Source organism: Cynocephalus volans, chromosome 8 (genome assembly GCF_027409185.1).
Source record: "Cynocephalus volans isolate mCynVol1 chromosome 8, mCynVol1.pri, whole genome shotgun sequence".
In the NCBI taxonomy this organism is placed as follows: domain Eukaryota; kingdom Metazoa; phylum Chordata; class Mammalia; order Dermoptera; family Cynocephalidae; genus Cynocephalus; species Cynocephalus volans.
In genome coordinates, this window is record NC_084467.1 from 42,430,136 (window position 1) to 42,449,592 (window position 19,457).

The 19,457-nt window shown below is 40.0% G+C and overlaps 1 protein-coding gene across 1 annotated transcript in view; it reads right to left on the bottom strand.

Annotated features, from left to right (window-relative positions):
- The window catches only part of FAF1 (Fas associated factor 1), a 516,326-nt gene that overhangs the window by 364,280 nt on the left and 132,589 nt on the right, over positions 1-19,457 (bottom strand). The window contains exon 3 of the mRNA XM_063105346.1: positions 13,278-13,324. Coding sequence (XP_062961416.1) covers positions 13,278-13,324 — 47 coding nt within the window. The remainder of the gene's footprint in view (positions 1-13,277; positions 13,325-19,457) is intronic.

A 19,457-nucleotide genomic window follows, 5' to 3' on the forward strand; every position in this document is an offset into this window, starting at 1 on the left:
ATTGAAGTCCCTTGTATGTCAGGAGATCCTTTAAGTGGTGGGGGAAAAGGATAGTTAGTGGTGCCCCGAGAGTTAATTTGTATGCCTCCTTTTGTAAGAGCTGTCCAGCGGCTAGGGCCCTTATGCAGGGTGCCCATCCACGGACGGTGGGATCTAACTGCTTAGAAAGGTATGCTACGGGAGCAAAGGTGGGTCCATAATTTTGTCCCAACACCCTGAGTGCCTGTCCGCCCTTCTCATGGACATACAAGAAGAAAGGTTTAGAGAGATCAGGGAGATGAAGTGCTGGCGCCTGTACAAGGCTCTGTCGCAATTTTAAAAAGGGATGGTGGGGGGAGGAGAGAATGGGTTCATCAGGGTGACCCTTAGTTAGGTTATACAGAGGTCTGGCCAGGAGGGAATAATTTGGGACCCAGGCTCTGAAGTATCCAGCTAATCCCCAAAATGACAATATTTCAGCCTTTGTTTGGGTAATGGGAAAGTCCATGAGAAGTTGTTTTCTGTTAAGCGTAATTGACTATTTCCCTGGGGAAAGGGTGTTGAAAGGCGAGTGAGCGGGCCGGAGATGGCCCTTTTTTTGTAAATCCTGAATGATGGGGCAAAGGCCAAGAAGGGCTGTGGTGGTCAGGGGATACTGGGCCTGGCATATAAACTTAGTGGGGTCCTTAAGCCTAATGTGTATTGGAGAACACTTTGCAGTGGAGGGGCTTGACATGTCCCAGACAACTGTGTTGACAGGCTCAGTTAATGTTGGAAAAGGAGGCCGTGAGTCCAAGTCGTCAGCCAGGAGTGCTATAAAAAAAACCGTGTGGTAGGCGAGGCATGGGAGGTGATGCTGATCGTAACCCTGAGAAGGGAGAGACTATCTCTTCCCAGTAGAGGGATGGGACATTGGGGCATGACAAGGAAGGAGTGTGAGAAGGGTGTGGAAACATCTTGCATAGTGCATGTTAATAGAAGGGTTTTACGAGGGAAAATCTGTTTACCTCCTACCCCGACAATAGGAGAGGTGGAAAGTATAGTTGGGCCCTAGAACTCCCTCAGGACTGAAAAAGTGGCTCTGGTGTCTAAGAGGAAAGAAATGGGGCGCCCATCCACCACAAGCTGCACCCTGGGTTCCTGTGTCGTGATGGTCATGGTCAGGAACAGAGACCCAGGGCCCCATCAATCTTCTCCTGCTAGTCCCAACAGGTCGGGCTTAGATTGTGGGGTGATTGGCCCCTCTCCCCTTCGGGCGGCAGGGCAATCAGATCCCCAATGGCCCCTTTTGTGGCATTTGGGACAGGGAGTGGTTGGAGGCCGAGGAGAGGGGCAGGCTTTTGCCCAATGTCCCTCTTTTCTGCATTTAAAGCAGGTTCCAGGGGGGCGGCTTATGGGTTTGTGGGCGCCTGGGTTGCGGCTGTCCTTGGATTATTTGTGCAAGCAACTGAAAATTTGCCTGATCAGCTCTCTGCTTGCGGCGTTCCTTTTCCTCCTCTCTATTAGGAAAAACCTTAAAAGCCACCGTAAGAATTTCAGTCTGAGGAGCAGCGGGCCCCTGCTCTAGCTTTTTTAATTTAGCCCTAATGTCGGGGTAGCTCTGGACTAGGAAATAGGTCATTAAAACATGACAACCATCTGGGGTTTCTGGGTCCAGATTGGTATATTGTTGAAGGGCCTTGGTTAACCTGTCTAAAAATTCGGAAGGGGTTTCTTCCTTTTTCTGTATTACTTCCTGCACCTTTTGGAAATTTACAACTTTTCGAGCAGCCCGTTTGAGGCCAGCTACAAGGCAGGAAGCAAAAACATCACGGGAATTTATGCCAATAGGGGTGTTATAGTCCCATTGGGGATCCTGTTCTGGAACTGCATTGGGACCTGTAGTGTGGTTAGGATTAGTCCTGTGTGTTTCGTCTGCATGGGCTCGGGCCAATTCCCATACACGCCTTCGCTCCTCAGGAAGGAGAGTGTTGGCTATCAACATGTATATGTCATGGTGTGTGAGACTGTAAGCCTGCAGGATCCACTGAAACTCCCTAACATAGGTGGTGGGGTCAGTGGTAAAGGAGCCCAGTTTCTTTTCTAATTGTGTGAGATCAGAGATGGAAAAAGGTACATGAACTCTGATTACCCCTTCTGGGCCAGCCACCTCTCAAAGCGGTGCAATAGTGAGAGGGACTAGAGGGAGACCCTGTGATCTAGTCCATGGAGGTCCAAAAGGTTTTGCAGGAGGAGGGGAAACAGGGGGCAGCTGTGGAATTGGAGTGGAAGGGGAAGCTGAAATGGAAGATGGCAGAGAGGAAACTGAGGCGGAGGGGGAAGTGGGAGCGGAGGGAGGTGGATGGTATGCGGGTGGTTTGTCCGCAGGATCGAAAGTAGGAGAGTCAAGAAGGGGTGGAGACTTACAGGCCAGGAGGACTTGGGAGGGAGAGCATGAAGAACAAAGATGGGGATTTTGTCTGAGGAGGCAAAAGGCCTCCACATAGGGGATCTCCTTCCACTTTTTGAGGCACTGGCAGTAGTTAAAAAGGTCGCGAAGGAGGTCTGGGTCTAGGGTTCCCTCAAAAGGCCAATGGTTTTGGTTGTCCAGGGGGTACTGGGGCCAATCTTGAGTGCAAATTCTGATCAAGAGCTTTGGCTTAATATCTGGTGTAAGGGAGAGTACAGTAAGGTCTCTGAGTAAGCATTTGAGGGGCGAGGTTTCTGGAAGGGATGAGGAAGCTCCCATTGTGAAGTGGACAGTGAGAAGGAAATCAAAAGGAAGAGAAAAAGAGAAAACGAGAAAATGAATCCATGGGCTGGAAGTGGGTCAGCAAAATCCAGGAGGCGTCCCCCAAGGAGTTTGTGAGCCACGGAGGTTCTATAGGAACCAGATTAGGAGTAGAGTGAGGGTCGTCACCCACACTTCAAGCTCCCAGGAGGCACAGTGCCGGAGGCCACAAGGAACCTAGTACTAGGATTTTTGGAACCCGTTTTAGAATCCAGAGAGAGAGAGAGAGAGAGAGAGAAGCAAAAAGGAGCCTCCACCCTGAACCCTCATGCTCAAAGGCTCCTGGAGAGAAGGGAGTGGATAGCCAGAGGGTCCGCCACAACCCTAAAGGTCTTAATGGGGTGTAACTTTACATCTCTTAAGGGCGTCGGAGCCTTGTTGGTTGATAACTGCTCCGCTGTATCCCAGAAGAGGGTGGCAGCCCTATAAGGGAGACTTATCCAAGGGTGGAAGCGGTGGTGAGTGCGAAGAGCCAGTGCCCGAAAAGGTGGATGAGGGCGAGCCGCCTTGGTTGAGACAGAGACGGGGCCCACAGTGGACAATCCTGCCTCCCGAGTTTCGGCACCAATGAAAGGATGAGGCACAAATGCAAGGCAGCTCGCCGGAGAAGTTCCGATTTTATTTAGTGAGTACATCTGTTTTATAGGGTTAGAAGAGAGTTGATAGGTTTACAGGGAACATGGGGCGTTTGGGGATTAGATGGATTATGTTGCTAAGGGGCCAGGAGCAGGGAGCCTGCGCTGATTGGTGTGCAATTCGTGCCGGCAGGAAGGTATTGTGGCGCCGGCGGGGAGGAAAAAGGCAGAAGAGAAGGGTAGCCAGTGCCATGATGGGGCGCGGCCGAAAAAGGGTTCTCATACGACCTAATAAACCAAATCAATGGCTCTCAGCTTCAGCTAGTCTTCTAGGGAGATTTTTTAAAATTTTGATGTCCTGGCTGCAATCCTAAAGAATTGAGTCAGAATGTCTGTGGTGGGACCCAGGCATCAGTATTTTTTAAAGGTCCCCAAGAGGTCCAAGATGTATCCAAGGTTGGGAATCACTGAAATAAACAGTTGTGTGACTCTGGGCAATGCTGAGTTTCCTGGTTTCCTCAAGAGTCAAATGGGAGGCTGACCTCGAGCAGGGCTTCTCCCATTTTAATGTGCATGCAGGTCATTTGAGGATCTTGTTTACATTTGGGTTCTGATTCACAGGTCTGAGTGGGGCCTGAGATTCTGCCTCTAACAAGTCCCCAGGTAATGCTGACGCCCTGATTCATGGCCACACCTTGAGTATCAGGAACCAGATGAACAACCTAAAAGGTCAGGAATTAGATAAATGATCCAAAAAAAGATTCTTCCATTTCTAGCATTCCTCAACTGAATATCTATCTAATGGACTAAACAAGATCTTTTTACTTCTGCCTGTTAATACATAATACAAAACTATACCAGATTATCCAGGTGAGATAATTAAAAGAAACTTTATGGATGGTTACTCAATTAAGTATAAGGGTACTTCAAAAGGTTCCTGGAAAGATTCACATTATCTTTTAATTCTATTTTTCCACAAACTTTTTGAAGTATCTTTGTATAGTGCCCAGTATCTGCTAGAAGTACCCAAGGGGAAATACAAAGCTCTATGAAATATATTCCCTGCTTTCAAAAAGTATTCTATCTAGTTGAGGAGATAATACTATTTTTTAAAAAAGTCATTAAAAAAATACATGACTTAGCTAAAATGAGGGGCAGATAGTAGCGGTGTGGAAACTCAGTAATTATCGGTGTACCAAGCACAAACTCTTTGAAGGCATGGACTATGTTTTATTCATTTTGTCTCTGTTCAGAGAACATAGGTCAGAATGTTACACACAGGCACATTCATACAGTTTTTGGGTGATGGATTAATAAAACAAAATGTCATATAATAAGTGATTACAGGCTTTGGAACAGAGAAGCAGGGTGATGAAAACTGTACTGAGAGCTCTCTTAAACAGGACTAAGAATGTGTAAGTCTCCACAGAGCACCTTTAAAGCTAACTGAGGATCCACACAGCTTATTAAATCAAAGATGGAAAGAGGCCACGTTGAGTGCAATAAACCACTGTACTAATCAGAAGTGATACATTAAAAATGTTTTGTCACTTATTCTATCATGATTTAAATTGACTCTTGAAATTCATTGGTCATTACACACAACATTACATATAAATAATAAAAATTAAAGCAGAGTCTGAAATTCCTGGCACCTTCACTAAACTCACCAGTTTTGCCTAGATCAGTGAGGGCAGCTAACAGGTAGAACAAACTGCACCACAACTCAAATACCCTAAATATTTACTTCTTACTGGTGTAAAGTCCAAAACAGGCATTCCTGGTCAGCAGACAGCTTTCCTCCCAACAGCGGCTCTGGCGCCCCTGCTCCTTCCATCTTGTGGCAGGAGACTGCCCTGGTCACTGGGCTTTTCCTCTGCATCTAGCCAGATGAGGGAAGAACGCTCTCGAGCTTGGAGGGTTTAGGGGCAAGGCCTGGCAGCGGCACACTTCTCTGATCTCCACTGGCTAGAATTTCACCATGAAGCCACATCTAATTGCAATGGAAGCTGGGAAATGCCCAGGAAGAGGAGGAGATGGGTTTCGTGATCAGCAGGCAGTTTCTGCCACAATATCACCTGTAAATTGTTTTTTAATTACAGAAGAGTCACTCCTTTCAGATACGTCTTCAGCTAACCTACAACTCCACCTTTAATCGCTAAAGTTATTAGGCATCTAAAACAAATCTAGTAGCATTCCTTCTCAGATAAATATTTTTATAACATAATCAAAATCAGATTATATCAAAGGCATCCTTGAAGGAACGTCTGGCTTGTTCTTCCCATTATCTCTGGTACTTGATAGAATGTCTAACACGTAACAGAAGCTCAAATATTTGTTGAATTCATGAAATGATGACACTCCCAAAAAAGTTCGTGGAAAGGAAAAGAGTGGCCCCATCTCTTGCCCTTGTGATGGTGGTGGGATTCACCAAAGGCCTTCTGCCTTTTTTAAGCACCTCTCTCCTCTGCCAAAACCCGCTCTGGACAATCACTCTGAGTTGCTGTGCCTTGGTGCTCTGGCCAGTGAGAGAGGAACAAATGACTGAACAGGAAGACACGATAGACATGAAGTCTCAGTCCAGCAATGTTGGATATTTTTTTGAGAAAGAAACTATATCCCTTTATTCATTCAAGAAATCAAACAATACAATAAAAGGTACTTTAGACCCACTAAGAAGAACTAAGAGGGTAGGGAGGAATACCTAACAGTTTTCACAGATACCAACAGGGCCAATACTAAAATCCTGGCTAGAGCACAAGCCTGCCCAATAAAAAAAAGCATAGAGTCTATCAAAAGACACGCTCTGAAGACACTCCATAAAATCGGGTTAATGAGATCCAAGACTGGAAAACCAACATGTACCCCTAAACACAAGTAACTGTATCTTTTTTCTGAACCACAAAAGATTAATGGGGAAAAAAATTACGTGGTACAGCACAAAAATATTCTGTGCTCATATATTACCTCTTTTCAAGAAGTTTAAAATATACCATAAGTGCTACTATACTATAATAACCCTCACAACACTCCTATTGGGATGGAGACAAAATATAAGTATACACTCAAGTTAAAAAGAAAAGATCTGGTAGGTGGCCGACTTCCTACTCCTGGGGCAGGCTAAATAAAAAAATGAAACAGTAACCTCTAAGGTAATTGGGGCACAAACCATTTTAGGTTCTCAAATTGAGTTCAACACCTAGAAATGAGTTCAAAAGGAAACAAGCAGCAAGAACAGACCACAAAACAGTTGACATTCTAAGAAGCTGACATAGGAGCTAATACTACAATAACATCAAGCCTGATTTATGGCCTGAAAAATCAGATTAATTGATTCACTATTACCAGAGATTCATATAAAGTGTATTAAAGTGACTTCAGAATTTTTTTTTAAAAAAGTATTCCTTCTAGATATGAATCACATCATTAGAATATTCATGAATTTAATTTCACCAGGAAGCTAGTGTACTCAACAGTCTAAAACTAATCAAAGAGCAACTATTAAATGTCCACATCTGTACAAATAGATTTCCAGTAGAACATATTGAGGAATGAATGATATAAAATTTAAAATTACATTGTTTTGATAGTACTTATTATTACTAGTTCTAATGATAGTTTTTTGAGTTTTTTTAACTCCTCAGAGAATAAAGCACCCAACAAACTAGGCACAACCATTTTCATACATAAAATCTTATTTTGATCCTAAAAGGGAGCAAGGCAGACCTTTCTAGAAAAGGAGGCACCAAGGCACAGGTTCAGGCACCTGGCCAGGGCTGCAGGCTGGGAAGCAGCAGAGCTGGAACAAGACCAGGTCCCCGCTACTCCTCCCACACCAGTTTCACAAGAACGCACGGTGCTCTCCCTGGTAATGCAGCAATGCCATTCAAATCCCACCTCCCGGGTTTCGGCACCAATGAAAGGAATAAAATTCAGCACCAGTTAAAGGATGAGACACAAACGCAAGGCAGCTTGCCAGAGAAGGGTTTTTTTATTCAGCGGGCACATCTGCTTCTATAGGGTTAGAAGAGAGCTGATAGGTTTGCTGAGGACACATGGTATTCGGGGATTGGATGGATTGCATTGCTAAGGGGCCAGGAGCAGGGAGCCTGTGCTGATTGGCGTACAATTTGCGCCAGCGGGAAGGTATTGTGGCACCGGCGGGAAGGAGAAAGCAGAAGAGGTTAGCCAGCGTACGGATGAAAAGTTTCTCATACAACCTAATAATTATCTTGGCGGTTAGGCCAAGACAATGGGGAAAATGCCCTAAAGGCATTTGAGAAGTTTGGGAGAGCACCCCTCCCAACCTAGAAGAACTAAGTTGTCCTGGAGGGCAGACCTGAGGTGTCATGGCCCTCAGCAAACTGCTCCCTGCATCCCAGCTGCTCTGGCTGGAGCAATCCTGCCTCACTCAGCACCTCTGAAGAAAAAACGCTGAAAAACTTAGTGGCATTCACGTTGTGTTAAGTTTGCAGGCCAGCAGTATGTGAGAGCAGTGGAGGCATGGCAGCCTCCACCTAGATTTCAGAAGATGTATGAAAAAGTCAGGGAACTCAGGCGGAGACCTACTGTAGGGGTGGAGCTGCTGCAGAGGTCATCCATGGAGCTGTAGGAGCGAGATTGCCCAACGCTATAGGGGTCCAGGTACCCCAGTGTGCTTAATGTTTGCCCTGTTTGGGTTTTGGATTTGTTTGGGGAGTGTTTTTCCTTTCTATTCCTCCCTTCTGGAATGGGAATGTGTACCCAGCGTCTGTCCCCCTGTATCTTGGAAGTAGATAAACTTGTTTTTGACTCTTTACAGGTTCACAGCTGAAAGGAGTTTTGCCTTTGGTCTCAGATGAGACTTTGAACTTTGGACTTTTGAATTGGTGCTGCAACAAGCTAAAGACTTTTGGGACTGGGATGGAATGTGTAACATGTAAATGTAAGGGTCATTTATCCTTGCTAAGAGAACCTCCCGGAAGATTCTGAATGCATAGATTATACAGTAAGGACCCTGAAGGGGTGGATTGTTGGGAAAACAATAGTTTGGTCAGGGCCCTCGCCTCTGGTCCCACTGGGTATGGTTGAGCATCCTTTGTAAGCAAATTGTGTGTGTGTGGAGTTAGTGCCCATGTGCGCCAATGTATCTTTTTAGTTTTGTTGCTATGCTTGTGTTCTGCACAGAGAGAAAGCTTCAGAGAGAGAGAAAGAGAGAGAGTAGAGAGTAGTTTTAGTGAAGCAGGCAGGTGGGTGTTGGCCTCAGGCGTCCGCCTGGCACAGCCATGCTTTTCCAAACCTACAGCTTCCAAGGACCTTTTGGCTGGCAGCTCATAGACCTGCGTGTAAGGGGTCTGGTGACCCAGCCTGGCGTGTGTGGGGTCTGGGGACCCAGCCCGGCATGTGAAGGGTTTGTGACCCAGTCTGTGAACAGGCTTGAGGGGTCTGTGGGCTCCAGACCCAGCCTTACCTCGACAATCGGCCCACTCGGTGCAGGATTACCAGCAGGTAAAAGAGACTGACAACTGGCATGCTCGAGTAGCTTTACAATTGGCATCACAATCAGGATTAAAGACATTAGCCATAGCCAGACACTCTCTCTCAAAAAAACCACATTTGTTTTAGAGATAAAATTGTGAGTCAAATAAGATTTTTAAAATAGGCATTAGAGAAAACAATACAGAGAATGTAATTGGCTAGAAAGAGTATTTTCTAAATCAGAAAACCTGGGCATTTATATATTCTGAAAGCATAATGGTCAAGGTTTGAAAACAAACTATGTCTTCTCTAGGTGTTCTCAATCAATTAAACAATGGAAAAATGAACATATTGTACAACTGTCTGGGTCATAAAATAAATATGAGTTGATAAATACCACCCACCTAGTGAACCATTAAATTACACTAAGAATTTGTAAAGTTTCTTTTTAGAAAACATAGCATCTGCTCTCTACTACTTTCTCCAAAAATAATTTCTAAAGAGACTCTGGACAATATGCTGAATAAATATTGGAACAAAATGTAGTAAATACACATGTACACACTTGATGTTTATTTATGACTGAATGAAGGATTTACATTTATAACTGCACAAGTTACACACATTATAAATATGTTGTGTTAGCAATATATTGTCTAGTGAAATAAGCCTTAGAGGAAAAGCCAGAAGACTTGCTTATATTCTTAACTCTATCAACATGATACTGTTTCATCTGGGCCATGTCACTTTATACCTTATTCTTTCTACCTGTAAAATAAGTAACAGTAACATCTGCTTTACTAGCCTATAACTAAAATAATAACTTTAAAGACTAAGCCATGGGAGAAGGACATTATATACATGTATTAAATTTCAACTTTTTACCGAAAGGAAAAATCTTCAAACAAAAGTTGTGACATGAGTGGCTTACAGATCTTGAAGACGACAGAATGGTATAGAAGAAAGAGCATGTCTTTTAAAATGAGATAATCCAGACTTCACCACCTGCTATTACACTTGCAACCTTAGGCAAGTCTATGTAAATACTCTAACCTTGAATTTTCCTGTCTGTGAAATGAATATTTACTGCTAAAGGGTTGTAATAAGTATTAAATGAGGAAAAATATGTCAATTGCCTAGCATGGTGCCTTAAGCATTCAAAAAATGTTAATTTCATTCCCTTGGACTTTATGGTACATTAAAAACCATATTCCGAGTCTGGTGGTTAGCTCAGTTGGTTAGAACACAGTGTTATAACACCAAGGTCAAGGGTTTGGATCCCCATGCCAGCCAACCACAAAAATGAAACAAAACAAAAAAAAAAACTAGATTCTCACTTTCGAATTCATACAAAAATATGATTTCAAGAAGAGCTATAAAGCACAAGGATATTGGCTCTTCTTCCTCAAAAAAAAATTTTATATTTAAAAAACCTCCTCTAGATTATGTATAATTAGTACAATTGTTTTAATAACCTCTGGTCAAAAAAATTAAGTGCCAACACTATCAGGAAAATAGAATAGTTTGATCAGGGCCCTCACCCCAGATCCAGTTGGGTGCGGTTCAGCATCCTTTGTAAGCAAATTTTGTGTGTGTGCATGTGCGCGGAGTTAGTGCACATGCACACCAGTGTATCTTTTTAGTTTTGTTGCTATTCTTCTATTCTTGTGTTCTTCGGAGGAGAGAGAGAAAGAGAGACAGAGAGGAGAGAGGAGTTTTAGTGAAGCAGGCGGGCAGGTGTCTGCCTCGGGTGTCTGCCCAGCACAGCCATGCTTGCCAACCTGCACCTCCAAGGACCTTTTGGCTAGTTACCTAGCTCATAGACCTGCGTGAGGGGGTCTGTTGACCCAGCCTGGCATGTGAGGGGTCTGCTGACCCAGCCTGGCATATGAAGGGTTTGTGACCCAGTCTGTGAATGGGCTTGAGGGGTCTGGGAGCTCCAGACCCAGCCCTAGCTCAACAATTGGCCCAGTTGGTAGGATTACCAGAAGGCAAGAGAGCCCAACAACTAGTGTGGTCACGGAGCTAGACAAACACATACACCACTGTTGTGGATATTTATTTATTTCCTATCAAAAAAGTTAATATCCCATGAGAATATCACATAATACAGTAAGTTCTTTAAGCTACAGTATTGGTACCTCTTTTCTCTGTTAAGGTAAGAACTGACAATTGGGTCAGGTGAATACACAGACTATATTCAACTTTATTATAAAAATCAAACATATAGGGCTGGCCAGTTTGTTCAGTTGGTTAGAGTGCAGCCTTGTAATACCAAGGAAGAAAACAGTGAAAGAATATTACTACAAATATTTGATTTTCTTATGTAGATACAAGATTCATTAATTTAAAACAAGCAAACAAAACCAACAAAACCCTCTGATCTGATCAAAGTTAAACCCTCAATAGTATAGTAACTTTATTAGAAACTAAGTACTGAATTTCTAGTCATAAAATGTATTAAGCAAAATGTACTGTAACAGAAGAGATGAAATGTTTCCAGGGGAGAGGGAATTTCTACAGTTCACCCATAGCAAACGCTATAAATTGTAAGATATATCCAATATTTACTCAGAACCCAGTAGCTAAACCTATAAGAGCTCAGCATAGCAAAAATTTTGATGCAAAAAGTGGTAATAACATTTACTCAAGAATAAAACTGAAGTCAAATTTAGCAGTCTAAATCTTTCTAAACAAAGAAGAAAAAAAAAAATGACCATGAAGGAAATTCCTATTATCATCTGGTTTGCTTTCTAGACAGGGGTTTCAATAAAATTGAATGATTTTGAACAAAAAAAACAGTTTTGGTAAAGACTCTAGAAATCATCCACATTTACTCTGGATGAAACTGTTTCTAACAGTTTAAAAAAGGGGGTGGGGGGCCGGCCTGTGGCTCACTCGGGAGAGTGCGGTGCTGATAACACCAAGGCCCCGGGTTCCGATCCCATATAGGGATGGCTGGTTTGCTCATTGGGTGAGCGTGGTGCTGACAACACCAAGTCAAGGGTTAAGATCCCCTTACCGGTCATCTTTTAAAAAAAAAAAGGGGGGGGTGGGGAATAGGTCTGTTTAGCACTGCTCTCACCTAAAAACCCTTAATCACTGAGCTTAGAGAAACTTATGTTTAGTGAAATAAGCAAAGGACAGAGGGATAAATACTGCATGTAGTCACTCATAAGTGGAAGCTAGGACAGAAAGAAAGAAGGAAAGACCACAGTGGTGTATTGGACTTGCAGAGGGAGAAAACATACCTACGGATACAAAGTGGAGTGGGGGATATGGGGAAGGGGAGGGAGGTTGGGGATAATTGGGTGGGGAAGATGGGGGTACAATCGCAATTTGTGGTAATGGGCATGCTGCCAGTATGGATCTGGACTTCACATCTAGGTCACGTGGGGGAACAATTGCTTTGTATCTCATGAATATTCATAACCAATAAAAAAGTACAAGAATGAAAAAAAAAAACACATTAATCATTAAGGGTGGTACAGGTACCAAAGAGAATTTTGCTTCTCTCTTAAATATACACAATTTCCTATAAAACATACCACATTTTAAAGTTCATGGTGAATTTTTTGATGTTTTTGCAACTGCACTTTTCTTCCGCTCCAAAATAACCTCAGTCCTAGTCTGCTGGTTCTGTTTGCCTCATCTGCACTTAGCAGATCATGCTTCAGTGACTTAGAAATCCTAGCCACCAAAATTCAAGCCAAAATTTGAATTGAGAGGAAAGGGGGGAAAATCAAGTAGTTAAACTACATTTGGAAGGGAGAAAGGTTTTACTTCCTATGACTTTATAGTATGTTCTTTTAATCCAGAACCAGAGCCTCCAATTCTAAGGAGAGAAAAGTTACAAATTTATTTTCAACGTAAGGAATTATGTTATAACTATTATAGTTCTCTTGGCCCCATCTTCCCATTTTACTTTCTGGCAATGACACAAAACCATTAAAACCATTCCACATGTTAACATTGGATTCTTCAAGTAAAACTGTTCATAGAGTACTCTGGGAAGTTTCATTATTAAGGACTTACCCAAATTTTTGCAAGTTATCATATATCTTATTTAGAAAACAAAAGGGAGGGGGTAAAAAAAGACTGCTGTAAGTTTGGAGATAAAGCCTGTATAGTTAGACAGGAACCATAATCTGCAACTATCGAGCCATGTCTCATTTTCTCAGTGCCAGCGGTTTAAAGGATTCACTTCTTTCCATTTTATGAATCAGAAGATGAACCTGAAAAGCTTTCTTAAAAATAAAATAAAACCACCTTAAAAGATGATATCACCCAATCTAAAATGACATTACACAGTCAAAGTTTGAGACTTTAGGGAATTAATATAACTAATAAGAATGTCTAAAAGAACGATAACTATATTCATGAATTTATGCACCAAAAATTAGATGCTCTATTAAAAAGTGGAAAAAAAAATTAACAACTTTCTCTTTTTTGCTCCACTAAATTGTCATTTTATCATTAAGCACTTTATAACATACCTTTGTAGAATGCCATTTTCCTGGGGTATTACACCATTGATAGCTGCCTGCAAACAAGAAACAGAGAAGGTCATTTAAAGAAACAAATAAATGCCCAAGGTGGGTGAGGAACACTGTAAAGGGAAATAAGTATTCTTTGAAAAATTGATTTAAACAAAATACTAAATGTTTCCTTAATAATGCAAAATATTTTCTATTAAACGTTTCCTTACTTCTCAACAATGAAACTGTATTTTTAGAAGATTAAAAAATATGCATTTGGCATGTAATATCCCCAAATCTTCAAGTCATAAAAAGCCAATTCACAGTTTTCATTCAAGCAAAACACCCACAAAACCAGTGTTTAAGGATGTCAGAAGTAAAAGTAGTACCTTAAAGTAATCTTATTATTTCCTCCCTCACATAAAGAGGAGCGATATAAAATCACAAATGAAAAACTCCATGAGAATACAAAAATTAATTCAAGAACTAAATTCACTTATTCATGTTATAATCACTATTCTTAATGAAAAGAACACTGAGAAGAACGTAGAGGCGAAATTTCTTCGATTAACACAATAATATCAAGTGACAAGAAGAGGCAGTGTCACAGTAGAAGACTCTTCATATAAAACATTCCTGAAATTGTTCTCTAAGCTAACAAGTCACCAAGTAGTTAGAACACAGCACAGGTATGACATAACATGGATGTTTTTGAAGACTACGAAGCAAGCAGCCCGTCACATCCTGAACTGTGAGCAGCTCACTGCAGGATAATAGAGAATATCATCCGGGAAAAAAACAACAAAAAACCAACCTTTCTAACTTTGCCTTTGCACCATAACTTCTACTTCCCTCCCCCACCCTATCCACATCAAAATAAAAAGTTAACACAAAAACAAAAACACTTGACATTTTAATGTTTTATCAGTTGCCTGGAAATCAACTGCCAAAAGGAATTTGCGTATTTTGTGAAACATTAACTTAGTATTTGCCAAAGAAGGGTCAGGTTTGCAATGTTGTACTGTTGAATGGAAATAAATAAAGCAGAGTGTAAGATGCTTGCTCTGAATTTTGAGAGGTGTAATGGTCCATGGGCAAAAAACAAAGAAATCCACAGATTAATACAGACAGTGAATACCACAGAATCCTGACAACTCTTGAGGCTCAAGAATCCTTCAAGTCAAGCAAATGCTAAAATCAGTTTTCAAAGCCACAAATTCAATGGAAACATCATTGTTTAGTGTCAGGCAAATTATCCTTTCTGTTACATCAATAGTTCAATATATATCTCCTTTGCTGAATAATAATAAACGGTTAAGAGAATGCTCTGTGATGCTAGAAACTAAACAAAATACCAGACTTTGGAAAGATTTGGGTCAAATTTTCACTAGGGAATGCCTAGTGAAAGTGGGTGGAAAGTATAGTGGAAAGAACTCTAAGAATTTAGAAAGCACAAAGTTTGATTCCAGGCTCTCCCATTTATTAATTTGACGACTTTATAGTATTCATTGAAACAACTTGAACCTCACTCAGTTTCCTCATCTGTATAATGAACTGACATTACATCCTCAGCCAGAATGGGCTGCCTTTTTGTTCCTCAAAAGCATCAAATTCTCCTATTTCTTAAGGCCTTTGAAGATATTTTCTCCATCTGGAATTCCCTTTCCCTTTCATCTATCTGCTAAATCCTAATCATCATGAGTGAAACATCTGTTCGATATACTTTTTCAAAAGATTCTTCCTTAATCAACCTTCCATTTAATCGGGTTTACTCTCAAATAGAACCCTGTACTTCATGGTAATTATCATAATTTACAATTACTTATTTGGTGATTTTTTTTTATGACTTTCTCATTAGACTATAGACTCCATGAGATAAAAGACAATATCAATTTCGTTCACCACTTTATCCTCATTGCCTAGCAAAGTACCTGCACATCAAAGGCACTTATTATTTGTTAAATGAATGATATTAGAGGAGTACAAAGAAAAGAGCCACCTAGTTAGACTTGAGGAAGGTTCAGGGAAAGGTTTCTGGGTAAAATAATGTCTCCACTGATACTGAAAGACAAGTGAAAAGTAGCAAAATTGGGGAGGGGGGGTTAATATAGAAGAAGTGCCACACCTCCACTTTTCTACCCTCTTCCTCTTTCAGGATCTTAGATCATTTTAAATAGTGTATTTGTTTTGAAGCAGAAAGTCCCTGACCTCAATTTTATGTACTTAATAAGCTGTGTATATAAAGAAGTGAAATGTAACCCAGAGTGAAGGTACAGTAAAAGTATAATTTGCTAAAGAAATATAGAATAGGGAAACAGATTTTTGACTGTGAGGATTAACAAAAGCTTCAGAAAAGAGACAACATTTCACCTGGACTTTGGACAATAGGTAAATAAAAAAGCAAAGAAAACTTCCAGATTGGTTCAATTTTGAACATCTTATCTTTAAGGTAACAGTAGGACATAATTTGTTCATATAACAAATATGTATTAATTGCCAACTACATACTAGGCACTGTACTAGGCAATGAAAATTTACTGATGGATATAACATAGCTTGCCTTCAAGTAAGGAGAAAACACATTCAATAATTAATTTTACTATGAAAAGATCAGGTAATATCCAAATGATGATGTCCAAAAAGTAATTTAAAAAATCAGAGCTAGGTTAAGTAAAGTAACATCTGTTTAAAGGCAAATAAATGAAGCCCTAGAAATATTTTAACTTCATTCTCTAAGCTATCTTCTTTGGTGAAGAAAATGGAGACAAAGATAGAATCTTGGGAAATTCATTAAAAACAAAACAAAACAAAATAAAATAAAAATGAAAGGGTCAGATAGGAGGGAAAAGACCAGGAATGTGTCAGAAGGGAGGCAAAGAAAGAACTATAATGAGGGATTAGACAAAACTGGAGAGGGCTGGCCAACCAGTTAGATCACTTGGGAGTGCATGGTGCTGGCAACACCAAGGTCAAGGGTTCATATACCTGTACTGCCAAAAATATCAAACAAAAACTGGAAAATGCAAAAAGTCTAATATTATGAGATCTGACGTTATTAGACAATTTTAAAATAGTTGAACATGGACTAGTTTATAAAAGGCTAAAAAATAAATGGGAAATAAAGTATAACTGACTCCTTTGAAACATTTAGTGTGAAAAGTATAAAAACAGGAACTGCAAGAAGAATGGCTGCAATACGTTTTTGTTTACTCCTTTTTGTTTTGTTTTTAAGAATAGTTTTTTGAAGAACATACATTGGGGAAAAGACAGCCTCTTCAATAAATGGTGCTGGGAAAATTGTACATTCATATAAAGAAAAATAAAACTGGACCTGTACCTCTCACCATATACCAAAATCAACTCAAAATGGGTTAAAGACTTAAATATAAGACCTGAAACCATAAAATTATTAAAGGAAAATATAGGGGAAACACTCCAGGTAATAGGACTGGGCAAAGACTTTATGAATAAGACCCCAAAACCACACGCAACAAAAGAAAAAATAAATAAATGGGATTATATCAAACTAAAAAGCTTCTGTACAGCAAAGGAAACAATCAACAGGGTGGAAAGACAACCTATGGAATGGGAGAAAATATCTGCAAACTATACATCCAACAAAGGATTAACATCCAGAATATACAAAGAACTCAAACAACTATACAGTAAAAAAAACCAAATAATCCAATTAAAAAATGGGCAAAGGAGATGAATAGACATTTTTCAAAGGAAGACATACAAATAGCCATAGGTACATGAAAAAATGCTCAGCATCACTAGTCATCAGAGAAATGCAAATCAAAACCACACTGAGATATCATCTCACCCCAGTTAGACTGGCCATTATTAAAAAGACCAAGATAACAAATGCTGGTGAGGATGTGGAGAAAGGGGAATTCTTCTACACTGTTGGTGGGACTGTAAATTAGCACAGTAATCGTGGAAAACAGTATGGAGGTTTCTCAAACAAGTACAGATAGATCTTCCATATGATCCAGTAATCCCACTACTGAGTATATATCCAAAGGAATGGAAATCATCACGTCGAAGGGATACCTGCACTCCCCTGTTCATTGCAGCTCTATTTACAATAGCCAAAATATGAAACCAACCCAAGTGACTACCTACAGACGACTGGATAAGGAAAATGTGGTATATATATACACAATGGAATACTGCTCAGCCATAAAAAAAGAACGAAATTCTGCCATTTGCAACAACATGGATGAGTCTAGAGAAAATTATGTTAAGTGAAATAAGCCAGACAAAGAAACAGAAATACCACATGTTCTCACTCATAACTGGCTACTAGGAAAGAAGGAAGAAAGAGAAGGAGGGAGGGAAGGAGGGAAGAAAGAAAGAATGAAGGAAAGAAAGAAAGAAAAGACCACAAAAATATGCTGAACTTTCAGAAGGAGAGAACAAACCTAATGATACTAGAGATGGGAGAAGGGAAGGAGGGGATTTAGGAAGTGATAGGTCGGGTAAAGGCATAAAGAAATATCACAATTTGTAAGAATGAATATGCTAATAGTAAAACAAAAAATTTAAACAAACAAACAAAAGAATTGTTTCTTGAGCTTATATAGAATCCATTGGAAAGGGAAACAAAAAAGACTTAAGAAACGGGTATAATTTAAAGTTTGGTTCAACACACTCTTACCGAATGCCTATTCATTGTGAGGTACTACGCTAGACTTTGGGAATGCCTGGATGAAGGCAGAGAAAAAGGGGATACCTTAAGAAAAATGTTCAATAAAACCTGGATTGATCCTAGACTAAAAATGATACTCAACACATAAGAACCATTTATCATTTGCTAAATACTAATTATCCCATTGTTAATCTTCTTTTTGCTAGGAAGATATTAAATCTCTCACTCTATAAACAGAAAAATAATGACAGGAATTGATTAAATGTTTGGCCAAAATCACAGAAAATAGAAATAAGACAATATTTCCATTTCTGGGTTTGACTCAAACTACTACAGTGAATTGTCACCATCCTGCAATGTATTTTAATAAAAGCATCTTGCCTTGACCTAGTTTATAGTAGTTTGAAACTCCATTTTGGTATAAGTATTATTGCTTTCCTGCTAATTTTAATGTCCATGGTATTTTTAATCTAGTTAATTTACCACAATCAGAATCCAGCCTCTAAGTTCTCTTCAGCAAAACTTGACAACAACAACACTCTCTGAAATGTCATTTTCCATAATCAACTGGAAGACATGTAAGGTATGTATGAAAGCCAAGGTCAGAGATAGCCATAGGAGAGTGAGAACATTCAGATCTTCAGCCTTAACAGAAGGTAAAATGATGACACTCATGGTGGCCTTTAGACCTTTGGGGGAGGGAAACAGCAAAAATTCTTGTAAATTTCCCCACAACATCATGTATGAAAGGAAATGAAGTCACTGGTAAATCAACGGGTTATAAAATTGTATTTGGGCTGGCTAGTTGGCTCAGTTGGTTAGAACGTACTGCTGATAACACCAAGGTCCAAGGTTCAATCCCTGTACTGGCTAGTGGCCAAAAAAGTAAAAAATAAGAAACTGTAGCATCTAATACAAATCGTCCCCTAAATGGAATATTAGGATATTTTTTTCTCTAATACACATAGCCAATCTTGGCTTTGGTCTTTTCATTTTTTTTATAAAACAAAAGACACCTAAAGAAAATGTCAATGACATTTCTTGAGGCAGAAGGAAGATAGAACAGGAAAAAAACAGTACCCAAAAGCCTCAGTGATAAATTCTGAGTAAAGAAGTTGTAGTAACAATAACAGCAGCTAACATTATATTCTTACAAATGCGAAGCATTCTCAAAGTACATTACATATGACTCACTTAACTCTCATACTGCCCCTATTTTACAAATGAGGACCCCAGGAAAACACAGCAGAAAATTATCACAACATTTGATAGATAAATGATGAAAGAAAAAAACGATAAATTGGACTTCAAAATTTAAAATGTCTTCCCTTTGAAAGACACCATTAAGAAAATGAAATGGAAAGCTGCAGACTAGGAAAAAATATCTGCTCTCTATATATATATCTGAGAAAGGACTTGTATTCAGAATATATGAAGAATTCTTATAACTCAATAATGAGACAAACAAGTCAATAAGAAAATGGGCAAAAGATCTGATCAGATACTTCTCAAAAGAAGATAAGAATGGCCAATAAGCACATAAA